Below are 13,927 nucleotides of genomic sequence, written 5' to 3'. Positions count from 1 at the left end.
GGGCCCCCCGCCGCCAGCCTCCCCGCCGAGGGCACGCGGCGGCGGCCAGACCCGGAGACTCGCGCAGGCGCGAGCCGGCTCCGGCGCCCGTGGCTGTGCTGTGGCGCCCGGCGCCCCGCAGTCCCCGAGTGGTTCGGCCCCGGCCTGTCCGCCCTGCGCGCCCGCGCTCGGCTCGCCGCGGCCCCCGCCCCGGGCCTCCCCGGCCCGGTCCTGGCCACCCCGGCGCGGCCCCTACCCTCTGACCCGGCGTTGCATCATGCCCGAGCAAAGTCCCCGAGCGCGTGAAACCCGGCGTCCCTGCCCTTGGGCGGGGACGGGCGGCGAGCGGGCGGGGAGCCGAGGCGGCGAGGGCGCAGCCGGCACCGTCCGCCGGCCCGGGCGCCGCGAGTCCCCCGAGCCAGCACCGCAGGCCCCCGCGCCGCCAGGCCCGCCCGCCCGCCGCTCCCCTCGCGGGCCGCCGCCGCCGCCGCCGCCGCCATGGCGGAAGTTCATAGACGTCAGCATGCCCGGGTTAAAGGAGAAGCCCCCGCGAAATCCTCCACACACAGACATGAGGAGGAGCTGGGGATGGCGTCGGCCGAAACGCTGACGGTGTTCCTGAAGCTGCTGGCCGCCGGCTTTTACGGCGTGAGCTCCTTCCTGATCGTGGTGGTCAACAAGAGCGTGCTCACCAATTACAGGTAGGGCCGAGGCGGCGGCGGCGGCGGCGGCCGAGGCCGTGGGGAGGAGCGCGCGCGGCGGCGGCGGCGGCGGCGGGGCGCCGGCCCCCTGGACTTCGGCCGCTGAAGTTAAAGCTGAACAAAGTTGGGCGGGAGCTGGGGAGGAGGGCGGGCGGCGAACGCGCGGCCGGGGCGGCTGCGGGGCCGGCTCCGCGCGCGGGCCCGGGGTGCGGGGGCGGCGCCGGCTCCTCGCGCGGACCTGAGGACCGTCCCGCGCGCGCTCCGCCCGCTGTGGGAAAGCGCCCGCCGAGCGGCGCCCTGGAAGGAAACCTGGCGGTTCGGAGCGATGGAGCGGAGTTGCCCCGTGACTTTCGGCTCGTGGGCTGTGCCGGGGTGGGAGCCGAGCCCTCCGCGCAGTCGGGGCCGAGGGCCGGGGCTTCGGGGTCCCCGAGTTCGCTGACAGCCTCCGGGGACGTGCGCATCCTCCGGCTCGTGGAGGAAGACTCCGATCCTGTCACTGGGACCCTGAGGCAGAAGCAGAAGCGTTTTTGTTTTAAAAGATGTGTGAACCAAAAAAAAAAAAAAAAAAAAAGAAAAACAAAAAAAAATAAATAAATAAAGATGTGAACCATCGGGGAGACCTGCATCTTCCCTCCCTTGAAACATCCGTTGCAGGCAGCTGACTGAAAATTGTGGACTCGGACAGGATGAGACAAGTGGCCGCCCGAGGCTACAAAATCAGCGGTGTTGCCTGACAACCCGCAAGGGATATTTTTTTCCCTCACGTTTTCATTTGGTTAAGGGGCAGACGTTGGTGTTTGTTTCAAAATGCATTTTAAGGTTGCAGATGTGCGAATTGAATTCACAGAGCTGTGTTTGGCATTTTCTGACCCTGTATTTTTTTTCTCTCTCTCGCTCTCTCTCTCTCTCTCTACCGTTTTGTAGATTTCCCTCCTCACTATGTGTTGGACTTGGCCAGGTTAGTTGGAATCTTCAGCATTACGTGGTTTATGTCGTTAGAGCTTCTGTGTGTGTCTTTATATGTAGAACAGTGAATCTGTGTTCTCTGTTTACAGATGGTGGCCACAGTGGCAGTTCTCTGGGTGGGAAAGGCACTCAGAGTAGTCAAGTTTCCTGACCTTGACAGAAATGTACCTCGAAAGGTAAAAAACAAAACAAAACAAAAAACAAAAAAAAACACTTTATTTTCTGAAAACCGTTCTATATTTTTATCAGTCCTCTGCATATTTAAAAATTGCAGTCTTGAAATCACCCAGAGTGGGTATAGTGAAGGCAAAGAATAAATGGAGTAATATGTGTCTTAAAAAGTCCTACCAATTCTTTAAAATTAAGGGAAGAAAGCCCTCAGAAATCTTGTGTTGTTTTAATTAATGAACACTTGTTGGGAGTATAGCTGTTTTGCATTTTCTACATCCATCTAATCAAATCAGGTCAGTGTATCCTGCATTCATTATTCCTTGGGTTTGTTTTCTTACTCTTCTATCTGCCTCTGCTTGACTCCACATAAAGATGAAATACCTTTCCCTTTTCTGCTGACATTAGAGCCATGGGCTAATACAGTATCATATTTTAGAGCAAGTGATGTTTCTATCTCATGTGATTTGATCATATTCATATTTCTGTTTCTTTTTTCTTCTCCATTCTTCCCTCTCTCTGCCATAGTAGTGCTGTTTATCCAGGAATAATGTTTTTTGGGCTTCATGGGGGCCAAAATTGTGTATGAGTTCTAATCTTATGTTTTAAGCAGAAAGAATTTGATCGTATAAACAAAACTGTTATGTTTGAAAGGACTTTGTTTTAGCTATCTTTATTATTGAGCTCTTTTATCCCTTTTTAAATTTTCTAGACGTTTCCACTACCTCTACTATATTTTGGGAACCAAATCACGGGACTGTTCAGCACAAAGAAACTGAAGTATGGATAACTTTATTTTACTAGTGAGGTTAATATGTATTCTTAAAACTGTACCTGAATGTCAAATATTTAACACATTGTTATTGATTCTGGAAAATATGAAAGAACCAGAAAGCTTTTGTTAGTAAATAAGATTACACCAAAGGTTTTAGTTTAAATTCTCTTAAGTTTGAAGAGAAAGACTTTTTATGTGTTTTGGGTTTTTTACCCCCCCCCCCTTACTTTATTATAGAAGTCTTAAAATATTGCAAATTGCTTATAGGAGATTTTCATTATTTTTCCAGACCTATAGTAGTGAAGACTATAGGCTAGGCTCCTGGGATTTTAATTCTTTAAATACAATTTATAAATACTATATTTTAGGCAAGTTCCCTAAAGCCAAATCAGAGGGTGGGTGTGAGAAATTTTGTAGTTTTTCTTTGAACGTGATGTAGTTAAAATGACATCTGATGGAACTCTGATACAAATAGGATTAATATTATACCTATGATCATATCACCGTAGAGGCAGCATATTCACTTTTAGAAAGAAGCAATAGTTCTGTGCTCTGTGACATTACTGTTTTATTATCCTCTAACCTCCTAATTCTTGGCTTCTCCACTTAAGGAGTATAGTGTGTAGGTGTTTGTGATATTAAAATTATACACATGGAGAAGCCATTTAACAGAAATCCATGGTTTCACTACTTCCACTTAAGCTAACCCCTTGGCATATTAGATGATTATAAAACAGAATGGGGAGATTTCTGAGGATCAGAGACAAAGCATTTTTCATTTCCTCTTTCTTCAGACTCAAGAAACCTTGCAGAGTAACCATAATGGTATCTCTGGGAGAGGGTTCATAGAAGTCAGATTTATCATGGATGGGGCATCCTTTTCCATCTCACTACCCACTTGGAAAGAAATGCAGACCTGCTGCAAAGTGCTGCTTGTATAGAATTTGCTCTTTTTCATCCACTGTCATGCATTTAGTCATCCATTCATTCATATCCTATCTTTGGTTGCCATCTAAGTATAAGGCACTTTGGAGTGAGATGAGATATATTCAGAAATAACTATATTGCAAGAGGCTGTGTGTTTGATTAGTGCAAGCAAAGTGCTCTGGTAATTTAGAGGAAGAAAAAAGTACTTCCACAAAAGGACAAGCAAATATTTCATGGGGTGAGATTATCATAGGTGCTCTTTGGAGGGTTGGAGATGCTGTGATTGGGGGGTGGGAAGTAAGATCAGTCTAGTAAAGAAGGAAGAAAGGAATCTTTTTCTTTTAAAAACTAACATGGTTACTGTTGAGGGGATTTGTATGATAAGTAGTGTAAAATTAAAAAGTGGCCATACTAGTCTTTGATAATAGCTATATGATCTCTACCACTTTTTATAGATAGCTTGGTGTTTCTCACTTCTAGTAGTTTTATAAAAGCAACTCTTTCAGGCTTTCAAGTAATAATTATTTCTAGAGAGAAATAAAAGCTGAATTCAATCACAGATTAATCAACATGGAACAGAATTAATCAGCATAATGGAAGGAAGAGATTAGCATTATTTTAGGGTATTTATATGGAGAGGTTTAGTTTAAAAATAAATTCTTAAACTTTATTTTAACGAATTGTATTTTTTTCCTTTTTTTTTTTTTTCCAGCTTGCCAATGTTTACAGTTCTGAGAAGGTTCTCCATCCTGTTTACAATGTTTGCTGAAGGAGTTTTACTCAAGTGAGCCAAATTTCTGATATATTTAGTCCTAAACAGACCTTAGTCATCTTGAAAAGGGTCCCAGTATATGTGAGATAGTAAAATTATCTGTCTTGTTTCTACTTTATCTTTTGAGAAGTTTATGCACTTACTTTTTTTTTACTGTAGGAGTTGATAGTTTATGGGAGGAGTAGTTGGGAAGATTATGAATTGAAGTTGGCATTTGTCTGAACATGAGATACACTTTCAGGAATTCCTATACCTACTGGTGCCATTGGGTGCTGGGTCAGAAACATCAGTATAGGTTTTATTTTTTTATTTTATTTAAAAAAAAATTTTTTTTCAATATAGGTTTTAAATAGTATTCCTGTCTTAGCTATTAATATTACAAATGTGTGTGACCTTTTTCTACTTAAAGAAATTCTGATTTACAAAGATTCAAGCTCAATAATAATAGTAAATATAAGAATAAGGAAAAAATGAGTATACTTTTCTGTTTAAGTTTTTGCTTCATCAAAAGGATTCTTTGAAATATCCAATTCCTTGAAAACATTTAAAACATGATGTTCATAGCTTTTTTAAGGAAAACACTTTTTCTGTCTATGTTGTAAGAATGAGTCTCTGCAAATAACTAAAGACACATGTATGCACTTTTTAAATTTTATTTTGTAGGAAGACTTTTTCTTGGGGTATTAAGATGACTGTATTTGCAATGATTATTGGAGCCTTTGTAGCTGCCAGGTAAGAATGTATTTAAGACCACATTGGAAATTATCAATAATTATTGATAATAATCAATTACCAATAAAGAGAATTTTTATAGGCTAAGTAAGAATCATGTCTTTGAAAAGCATCCCAAAGACTCTTTGGAAAGTTAAATCTTTTGGGCCATATTAAGGTCAAGGCTGGCAAAACCTGATTCTTCTACTTACTGAGCACATACCATATGTCACGTAGTATGTTTGGCATTTTACACGTATTTATGCATTCTTTACAACACCTCTGAAAGATATGGGTATAATTTTCCTATTTTTAGTTGAGGAAACTGAAAGCTAAGTTCAGAAATTTGGTCAAGGTTACACAGCTAGTAAATGGCAGTGCTGGAATTTGAATTTGTGTCTGACTCCAAAGCCTGTGTGCTTTTTAAATCATGTGCTATTCTTTTACTTTACATAGTGCTAAAAAAATAGTGTCTCAGAAAAGACAAATGATAATGAATTATTTGCCATGTGGTGGAATAATAAATAATAGAATTTCTTTATTTGGCCTCACCTAAGATCTATCACGAATGCCGTAACTTAGATCTTCTATTAAATTACCGAAGCTTTTTTCCATTGTGCTTAAGTTTCAGTTTTAAAATGCAGGGAGAAAAATGTATGCCCAAAGACTCCTAAAATTAACGTAATGACTAGAAGCTTTGTACATTTTACTTAGCCGGGGCAGGCATATACGGGTTTGCTAATACCACAGATTCTGTCCGACGTAGATTTTCTGTCTGGGAGTTCAGTGTGCTTCTTGTTTTGGCTCATTTACCTTCATCATTCCTGTGGTAGAGGTGGGGGGAAATATTCTAAGTCAAATTCCACCCTAAATCTCCAAGTAAAATTTCATTCTTAAAAAAAAAAAAGAAAAGGAAAAGGATAGAAAAATTGGTTACTAGAATTTAGTTATATAGCTGACTGTTTTTCCCTTTAGGTAATATCACCTTCTTGAAGAAATATTTTATATGAGCCTTTAACCTCTTTGAAGCATTTCCTTAAAGCTGTGGGATCCAGAATTGAACCAAACAACAGGAGTTCCTCAGGGCCAACCCTGGCCTGCAAAAAGTTTCTGAGGAGGCTTGCTCTCTGGATCAGCCTTATCTAATCAGAACCTTTTACTTGGGAAGGAGATTGGGCAGAGGGAGTCTGAAGTTAGAAGGTTGTCAGGCTGCTTGGAAGAGGGGATATACATTAGGCTAGTTCTGCCTAAAATTGCAGGGACACAGAGTTCTTCAGATGTCGATTCCATGTACTAGTTTAGCTAGTTTAGCTAGCTTAGTTAGCTAGTTTTGCACAATCACAGGATATTGGGCCGCTTTTTAACTAGGGTGCTAAAGTATACTGAAGGCATAGATTTTCATTATTCAGTTTACTAAGTTTTTATCTTGTGTCTGTTGCTCAACTAAATACTAGAAGTCTTCAGTTTCCCAAATCCTGCCAGTTATATCTCATAGGCTTTCTAAGCAACCGTTTAAGTAATTGAGTTCCTCCTATGTGCTTAGACACTACTGCAGCTTGATCTCAGAACTCACTACAATCTATGCTTCCGAAATTCTACACAGTAACCCAGTCACCTGTACAGCTTGCCTTTTGTGTGAATGAATCCTTGGAAAATGACTTGTTAACAACCTCATTTTTTTGGTTTCCTTCTCTTTGAAATTGAGCTCTGATGCCTTCTTCCTGCTTCAGATGTAATTATAATGGTGAATTTTACTTGTTCTTGTTGTCTGACTTTGAATTCAGAGCAGCGTGCTGTTAACTGACATGATCAATTATTGCTAATGATTGTGTTTAAGTATTAGTATTTCTCGTTTCTGAAGATTTCCCTATTGAGTATGAAATTGCAAATTATCACCAGGAATCAAGAAATACTAATAGCCAATAAAATGCCTAATGTTCACTTACCTTGATAAGAATATGTTCTTTCATTTATTGAACTTCGGACCTATTTAAAATTACATGCTTGTTCTTTAAATGTAAGTTATTAAAGTCTTGCTTGTGTTTTACAGCTCTGATTTGGCATTTGATCTGGAAGGATATGTTTTCATTCTGATAAATGATGTCCTGACAGCAGCAAATGGCGCATATGTAAAACAGAAACTAGATTCAAAAGTAGGTAGCAGTCTAAATCTTTAAGAGATGTTTACTGATGTTGGGAGTGGAAATGTCACTTTGTCAGGAAAAAAGCAGGGAATAAAGAAAAATAGGAGAAAAGGGAAAGATCTAGGGATCTCTAAGGATACAATGCCTATACTTTGCTACTCACATAAGGAACTTTTTCAGTTATAAATTAGCAAGTAGATTTTATTGTTAGCTTTTCTGGAAGAGATTGAGTGACTGTTGACTTTGGGAGAGGGGTGTTCATTTCAGAAAAGTGCCATAAATGTTCATGGCTGTGTTCTAGAGGAGTTGGTGAGGGACCTGGACAAGAAAGAAATATCTGGAAACCCTTGAGCAGAATTGAGGAGAAGTGAGTGTCAAGAGGGGCTGCAGCACAAGAACAGACTTTGTTTATTTGTCCCACAAATAATGGGAAACTTTAGGGAGCATTAGGATTGCTCTCTCTTAGGAATAATACTGAGTTCTTTGGCCTAGATCTCATATATATGAACTTTACATATCCAGCTCTTTTCTCTTAACTTGCATCATGCACACAAAGGCTTTACAGATATTTTTTGTTAGTCTACTATATACTTTGAATTAAATACATATTCAATTTTAATTTTAAGTTAAGCCAGGCCATCAGAAAGCAGGAAATTTGAGTCATACTGCTTTCACCGCATTATGGTATAAATTCGCATTATTGTAAGCAGCTACATGGGGACACCTGGGTGGCTCATTGATTGAGCGTCTGACTTTTGGTTTCGGCTCAGGTCATGATCTCAGGGTCGTCATATTGAGTTCCATGTGGGCTCTGCACTGAGTGGGGAGTCTGCTTGGGGTTCTCTGCCTATCCCTCCCTACCCCTAACTCCCACTCCACTCAGAGACATGAGCTGTTTCTCTCTCTTAAATAAATAGATAAATAAATCTTTAAAAAAAAGCCTCTGTGTAGAACTCAGGTGCATATATCATAGGGTTATTATTATTGAAGGAGCTGTCCTTTCTATTATGATGTATCCTGTGTAAGGACCCACATGAGATTTCATAGATGCTACCATAGTTTTTCCTGAACAGTGGTGTATTTTTATAATTAAATCTTGCAACTGACTATGACTTTATCTTATTTCCTTACCTGTGTTTTCTAAGCCACATGACTTACCTGCTTTGTTTTTAGTCTGCTCTGTTTATGTGTGTTATTTCTAAAACTACTTCAGGTCATTTTTTTGAGTTGAGATCATAAATACTAATGCCCAACTATTCAAAAGTAGTAATAGTGTCAAGTTGGTATTGTCTTGGCAGGGGGCTTTTCCTTCTCCATAAAGAACCATAGAGTGAATGCCCATCCCAGTAGCTTTTGTTATTCTCAGAGAAGGTTTATTTTGAAGCTCTTTAAAGAAATAGGGTCAATGTAGATTGTTTCCAACAAATTTTCCTTAAGTATAACTTTGTGTTTTGTTCTCAATTTATTTGTCTTGACAATTTTGTATGATGATTGTGTCTTAATTAGACATTTTTATCTTTTTGAAATAGCTAGATAAAAGGGAGCAGTTGGAAATAGTTGTACTCTGTATTTTCCTCAGCCCATTTGCTGCTTTGGAAAATAGGTACCAGTAATAACATTTGGTTTGTCCAGCAGCCTCACCTGTATAAAACAGTATTGTCCAATGGAATTTTCTGTGATGATGGAAATCTTATATATCTCTACTGTCCATTAACAGTAGCCACTAGTCTCACGTGGCTGTTGAGCACCCAATAGATGACTGCCACAACTGAGGAACTAAATTTATATTTGTTTAATTATATTTATATTTGTTTAATTATAATTAAATTGAAATAACTGAATATGGCTGGTGGCTACAGTATAGGATAGCACAGTCTAGAGTACATCTCTGACTGATGGGGCATCTCTTGTTAAGGTTGTTTTCTGTGGGGGATCCCTGGGTGGTTCAGTGGTTTGGCGCCTGCCTTTGGCCCAGAGCGTGATCCTGGAGTCCTGGGCTCGAGTCCCATTTCAGGCTCCCGGCATGGAGCCTGCTTCTCCTTCTGCCTGTGTCTCTGCCTCTCTCTCTCTCTGTGTGTGTGTCTATCATGAATAAATAAATAACTAAATCTTTTTTTAAAAAAAAAAAAAAAGGTTGTTTTCTGTGATGGTTTTTCTCTTGCTGCTTTAGAAATGAGGCACATCTTTTCATTGATGCTTGTGGTGGCTTTGGCAATTAGTTATTTGGTTTATCTGAAAGGCAGTATGCCTGCCCCAAGATGCTGTTAATAAATTGGAAGTGTTGGGCACCGGGGTGGCTCAGTGGTTGAGTGTCTGCCTTTGGCTCAGGTTGTGATCTTGAGGTCCTGGGATTGAGTCCTGCATCAGGCTCCCCTCTGGGAACCTGCTTCTCCCTCTGCCTATGTCTCTGCCTGTCTTTCTATGTCTCTCATGAATAGATAAAATCTTTAATAAATAAATATATCAGAAGTGTTATTTCCTGTAATTTCAGGACTGCTTAAATCATGGTTCTTTGTCTTTGAGCATAAGTCATGTGGCATAAAGACTTAGTGCTACATTTAACAGAAATGTTAAAACATTTCTAACTTTAAAGAAATAATACAGATAATACACATTTATAATGAGAGTAGAAGAAACATATAAGTAAGGGGAAGAAAATCTAAATCTCCCTTAATTCTACTATCAAGTGAGCAGCACAGTTTTAGAGGATAAGTATGTGTATGTGTATGTAGACACTTTGTAAAATTTTAAATGAAAAGCAATATATAATGTTTTCTAATTTATATTTTTCAGTACAGTTTCATGAACATCTTTTCTTGTCAGTATCTAACATTTTTAGTGTTTGCATAATATTTCATTGTAGTATCCTCATCTAATCAAGTAGTTTTTTTGTTTTTTTATTTTATTTTTTATTTTTTATTTTTTATTTTTATTTATTTTTTTTAAGTAGTTTTTTTATTGTTGGATATTTGTTTCCAGTTTTTCAAAGTGGCTTTTGAGAAGGTAGTTTGACTTTTCATATCATTCAATTCTCTCACCACAGAAGTTAGGCAAATATCATGCCCCCATCTTCACTACTCAGTACTTCATCCCCCTTGCTCTGGTCAAACTCTGACCTACCTTTTCAGGTGACTGCTTCTGGCTGAATGTCTTAGAAGAGTGTGAATTAAAAGTGGGAAGTGAGCCCAGACTACTTGTAGGCTCCCTATGTTGAAGCTGTATGTGGTTCTTTTGTTCCTTCCCAATAACTGAGGGCACAACAAACTATACTTTTGGGAATTGTATATAGAGTAATCTGAATTTTCATTGTACTTCACATATATTTTTGTAAATACTTCACTGGCAAGTTATGTCTATCTGTGTTGGCCTAGGTGTGAGTGTATGTGTTGGTATCTACCTATCTCTCTTAAATGGGACTTCTTTATGGTTCTGAAAAGTTCAAGACTGACTTGATTTTTGATTTAGTTCTGGATAGGAAAGGGCCTCAGGATTGTGTTTTTATAGAAAGACATGTATATATTCAAAATAACCTCTTCCTGGGACCCCTGGGTGGCTCAGTGGTTGAGCATCTACCTTTGGCTCAGGGCATGATCCTGTAGTCCCAGGATTGAGTCCAGCATTGGGATCCCTACGGGGAGCCTGCTTCTCCCTCTACCTATGTCTCTGCCTCTGCCTCTCTCTGTGTCACATGAATAAGTAAATAAAATCTTAAAAAAAAAAAAAAAAGAAAAACAGAATAACCTCTTCCCTGCTTACTGTTTTGAGGTAGCTAGTTGGTGTTATTTTTTATTCCCTGATTTTAAGCACTCAAAGAATTTACTTGGAATTAATTTAAAATCTTGTATGTTTGTGTTTTTTGTTTTTTTTTTCCTTTTGAAAGCTTAGGTTACTTCATGTTTGCCAAACTTATGACTTAGCTGATTCACTATATTGTGGGGGAGGGGTGTGTGTGTATGTGTGAGTAGTAAGAGTGGTATTCTGTATAAGGTTGTGTATTTCTTTCTGCTAGAACCAAATGAAACACCTAATTATTTACTATTCCAGGAGCTGGGAAAATATGGTCTGCTCTATTACAATGCACTGTTCATGATTCTGCCCACTCTGGCCATTGCCTATTTTACAGGAGATGCGCAAAAGGTAGGACTTGTTAATTATGATTTAATGGCTTATTTTTTGAGCTGTATTATTACTTATGTCCACAAGATAGACTGTGGGGTTGTTAAAAAGGGATGTGTTTCTTGAGTGACCAAAAACAGAGTTTATTTTTTTAGCTTGCTAATGTCATGCTAACCTTTTTTCTTGGCATAAGTATTGGATCTACTAAAATGACTCAAAATAGCTTTGGCTGTTAACATAAAAAGAGTGCATGCCAACTAGTGTCCTTCTCTTACGTGTCAAAAGGCTAGAGGAAGGGAATTTTTACATTTCTACTAAACTACAAAGTAAGAATAGGGGTAGGTTATCCTCGAAAAACAAAAAACCTTAAACTAGTAGAATTCTTCAAACCTAAACAGAATGTTTGGCTTTCTGTTGTACTGTTGTCATGCTGGCTTAAATCCCAAACTGGGTTTTTTCCTCAGGAGATATTTAGCACCATGTGGTAACTTAACTGTGTAAATAGCAACTATAGTTTACTCATTTTCTAAAATGATTACCTAAATAAACCCATAATAGAGTAGCAAAATGAATCTACGTAAGAATTTTTCTTAAGGGAGAAAAATGAATTTTTCTTTAAAATAAACCCATATTCAAAAAATAAAATAAAATAAAATAAACCCATATTCATAGGAGAAAAATTGATACCACTTTGTTAGAGTTCACAAAATTTTACAAACTAAATGGAAACCTAGAATTTTGCCAAATTTCTAACAAGATTTCATCTAATGATGCCTCTGGCTAATAAATGTGTTGGTTATTTACTCTTATGACAGTGACAATTCTCACATATCAGTGGCAGCCAAAATAAAGAAAAGTTTTGAAATTAGTTAGATTATTAAAAAATTGTTATTCTATCAAAGATAGGAAAAGACCGTATAAAGCTTATAAAGGTGCTTTGTTTTATTCATAAAAAACTGATATAGATCATCTTGAACATCTATAAATGCTTTAGTGAACTGTGACCTGGCTGCCAGCAGATCTAAAAGTGACTCCAAAGTAGGAAATGGAGCTGTTGCTCTGTTTAATAAAGAGTGTTGAATAAGTATTTTGTGACTGTGAAAAAAGTGGGAAGAGAAACTAGTATTTATTGAGTTCCTATTGTGTGCTAGTGACTTAATACATAATATAAATGTAGTCCCCACAACAGTTCCAGAAAGTTTGAATTATCTCTGTTTTACCAACGTGGAAATAAGGGTTTGGAAAGACTTGGTCCCTTGTCCAGTGCCATACTTGTCAGGGAATAGAGTCAGGGTTTAAACTCAGGCCTACCTCCAGAGGCCCTGGTCTTTCCATGGTGTTCTTCCTCTCTCTAGGCAGGAAGCACCTCTTACTCTTTAGCTTTGGGGCAAGAATGTAATGTAAAGTAACCAGGCCCCACATGGCAGCCTGGCTAATTCCAAATCTTGAGGCCAATCTGTACCTGAGAAAGTTGGAAGAATTAATGTGGTTAGGTATTTTATAGACTTGGCAAAGATACGATTCTCATTAATTTGAAACTTTGACTAGTAGCTTGTAGCTACTTGAAAAAATTGACCAAAGGAGATATTTCTTCATTCCAGAGTGATGATCATTTAACTAGAAGTTATCTGCCAGGTTATAGCGTAATTCACGCATATTTGAAAGTTCAGTAACATTCAACTGGAAATGCTTCAGTTTAATTGAGAACGTTTTCTCAGAGTGAAAAAGTTGCTTTATCACCTATATGAGGATAAGATTTAGATTTTCCTCTTATTCTTTTCTTCTTTTTTTATGCAGAAGAGTAGAATTTGAGTAATTCTTTTGTGGTTTCCAACGAAAGTGCCAGGCCAAGGTCAAGAAAGGCTTATTTTGGAAGAAATTTTTTTAAGAATGACAGAGGTCACCTAAATACTTTTCAAGTTGGTATGATAAACTAGTGGAAGCTGAATTTATTGTTCTGTGATCAAACCCTGTCAATGTTTTTGGTTTCACATTAATGTTTATCCTCATTCTTACTAATATTGTTCTTATAAAACGTTTACTGGGGCCACACTGGCAGTCTTACAATATCATGCTTTTTTTCTTAACATTCTCTTCTTTACATGGTATCATTCTGACATTCTTAAATAGTTAAGTGTTACCATACATCTTGCAGTTTCAGGCTTAGGTGATAAGAAAAAAAAAAAAAGATGAATTAGATGGTTTTCTTGCCTTTGAGGACCATACAGTTGTCTTGGGGAGTAGACATGTCAACATCAGGACAATAAACAGTTGTAAGTTCTGTGGGAGAAGTGTTTTGGGGATATCATGAGATATAATATGGAAGTGGGTCAATTTTGTCTCCTTGTAGGGGATGAGATACCTCGTGGAGGCTTGCCTACAAACAAAATTAAAATACAACTGATATGAATAATCAGTGTTGTTTTGGTAGGCTATAAATTGCATTTGAAACTTAGGAAGTGAGAATTCTGTTTGACTCTGTTCCTGAATTCCTTGCGTGCTTGTAAGACACATTACTGCAATTTCATTTTAAGTTCAATACAGATGAGTATTTCTGAGCATCTTCATTATGCTAAGAAAGCTCTATGTTAAGTTCTCTTGGGAATATATGAGAACTATGACATACTCCTTGTCATACAAGGAAAACTTGGCATGCTACAGAGATGGC

At 39.0% G+C, this 13,927-nt stretch overlaps 1 protein-coding gene across 6 annotated transcripts in view; it reads left to right on the top strand.

The window, feature by feature from the left end:
• The first annotated feature begins 458 nt into the window (after window positions 1–458).
• The window catches only part of SLC35D1 (solute carrier family 35 member D1), a 47,561-nt gene continuing 34,092 nt past the window's right edge, over window positions 459–13,927 (top strand). For all 6 annotated transcript variants that reach the window (XR_012028224.1, XR_012028227.1, XR_012028228.1 and 3 more), the window contains exons 1-8: window positions 459–680; window positions 1,605–1,638; window positions 1,736–1,822; window positions 2,527–2,594; window positions 4,229–4,300; window positions 4,952–5,020; window positions 7,050–7,152; window positions 11,188–11,280. Coding sequence is in view for 1 of the 6 variants with exons in the window: in XM_072820733.1 (XP_072676834.1) it covers window positions 478–680; window positions 1,605–1,638; window positions 1,736–1,822; window positions 2,527–2,594; window positions 4,229–4,300; window positions 4,952–5,020; window positions 7,050–7,152; window positions 11,188–11,280 (729 nt within the window). In the remaining 5 variants the exon portion in view is untranslated. The remainder of the gene's footprint in view (window positions 681–1,604; window positions 1,639–1,735; window positions 1,823–2,526; window positions 2,595–4,228; window positions 4,301–4,951; window positions 5,021–7,049; window positions 7,153–11,187; window positions 11,281–13,927) is intronic.

The sequence above is a fragment of the Canis lupus genome, chromosome 3, assembly GCF_048164855.1.
Source record: "Canis lupus baileyi chromosome 3, mCanLup2.hap1, whole genome shotgun sequence".
In the NCBI taxonomy this organism is placed as follows: Eukaryota; Metazoa; Chordata; class Mammalia; order Carnivora; family Canidae; genus Canis; species Canis lupus.
The sequence above is the reverse complement of the archived record's forward strand: the minus strand, read 5'-3'. Positions and strand labels throughout refer to the sequence as shown.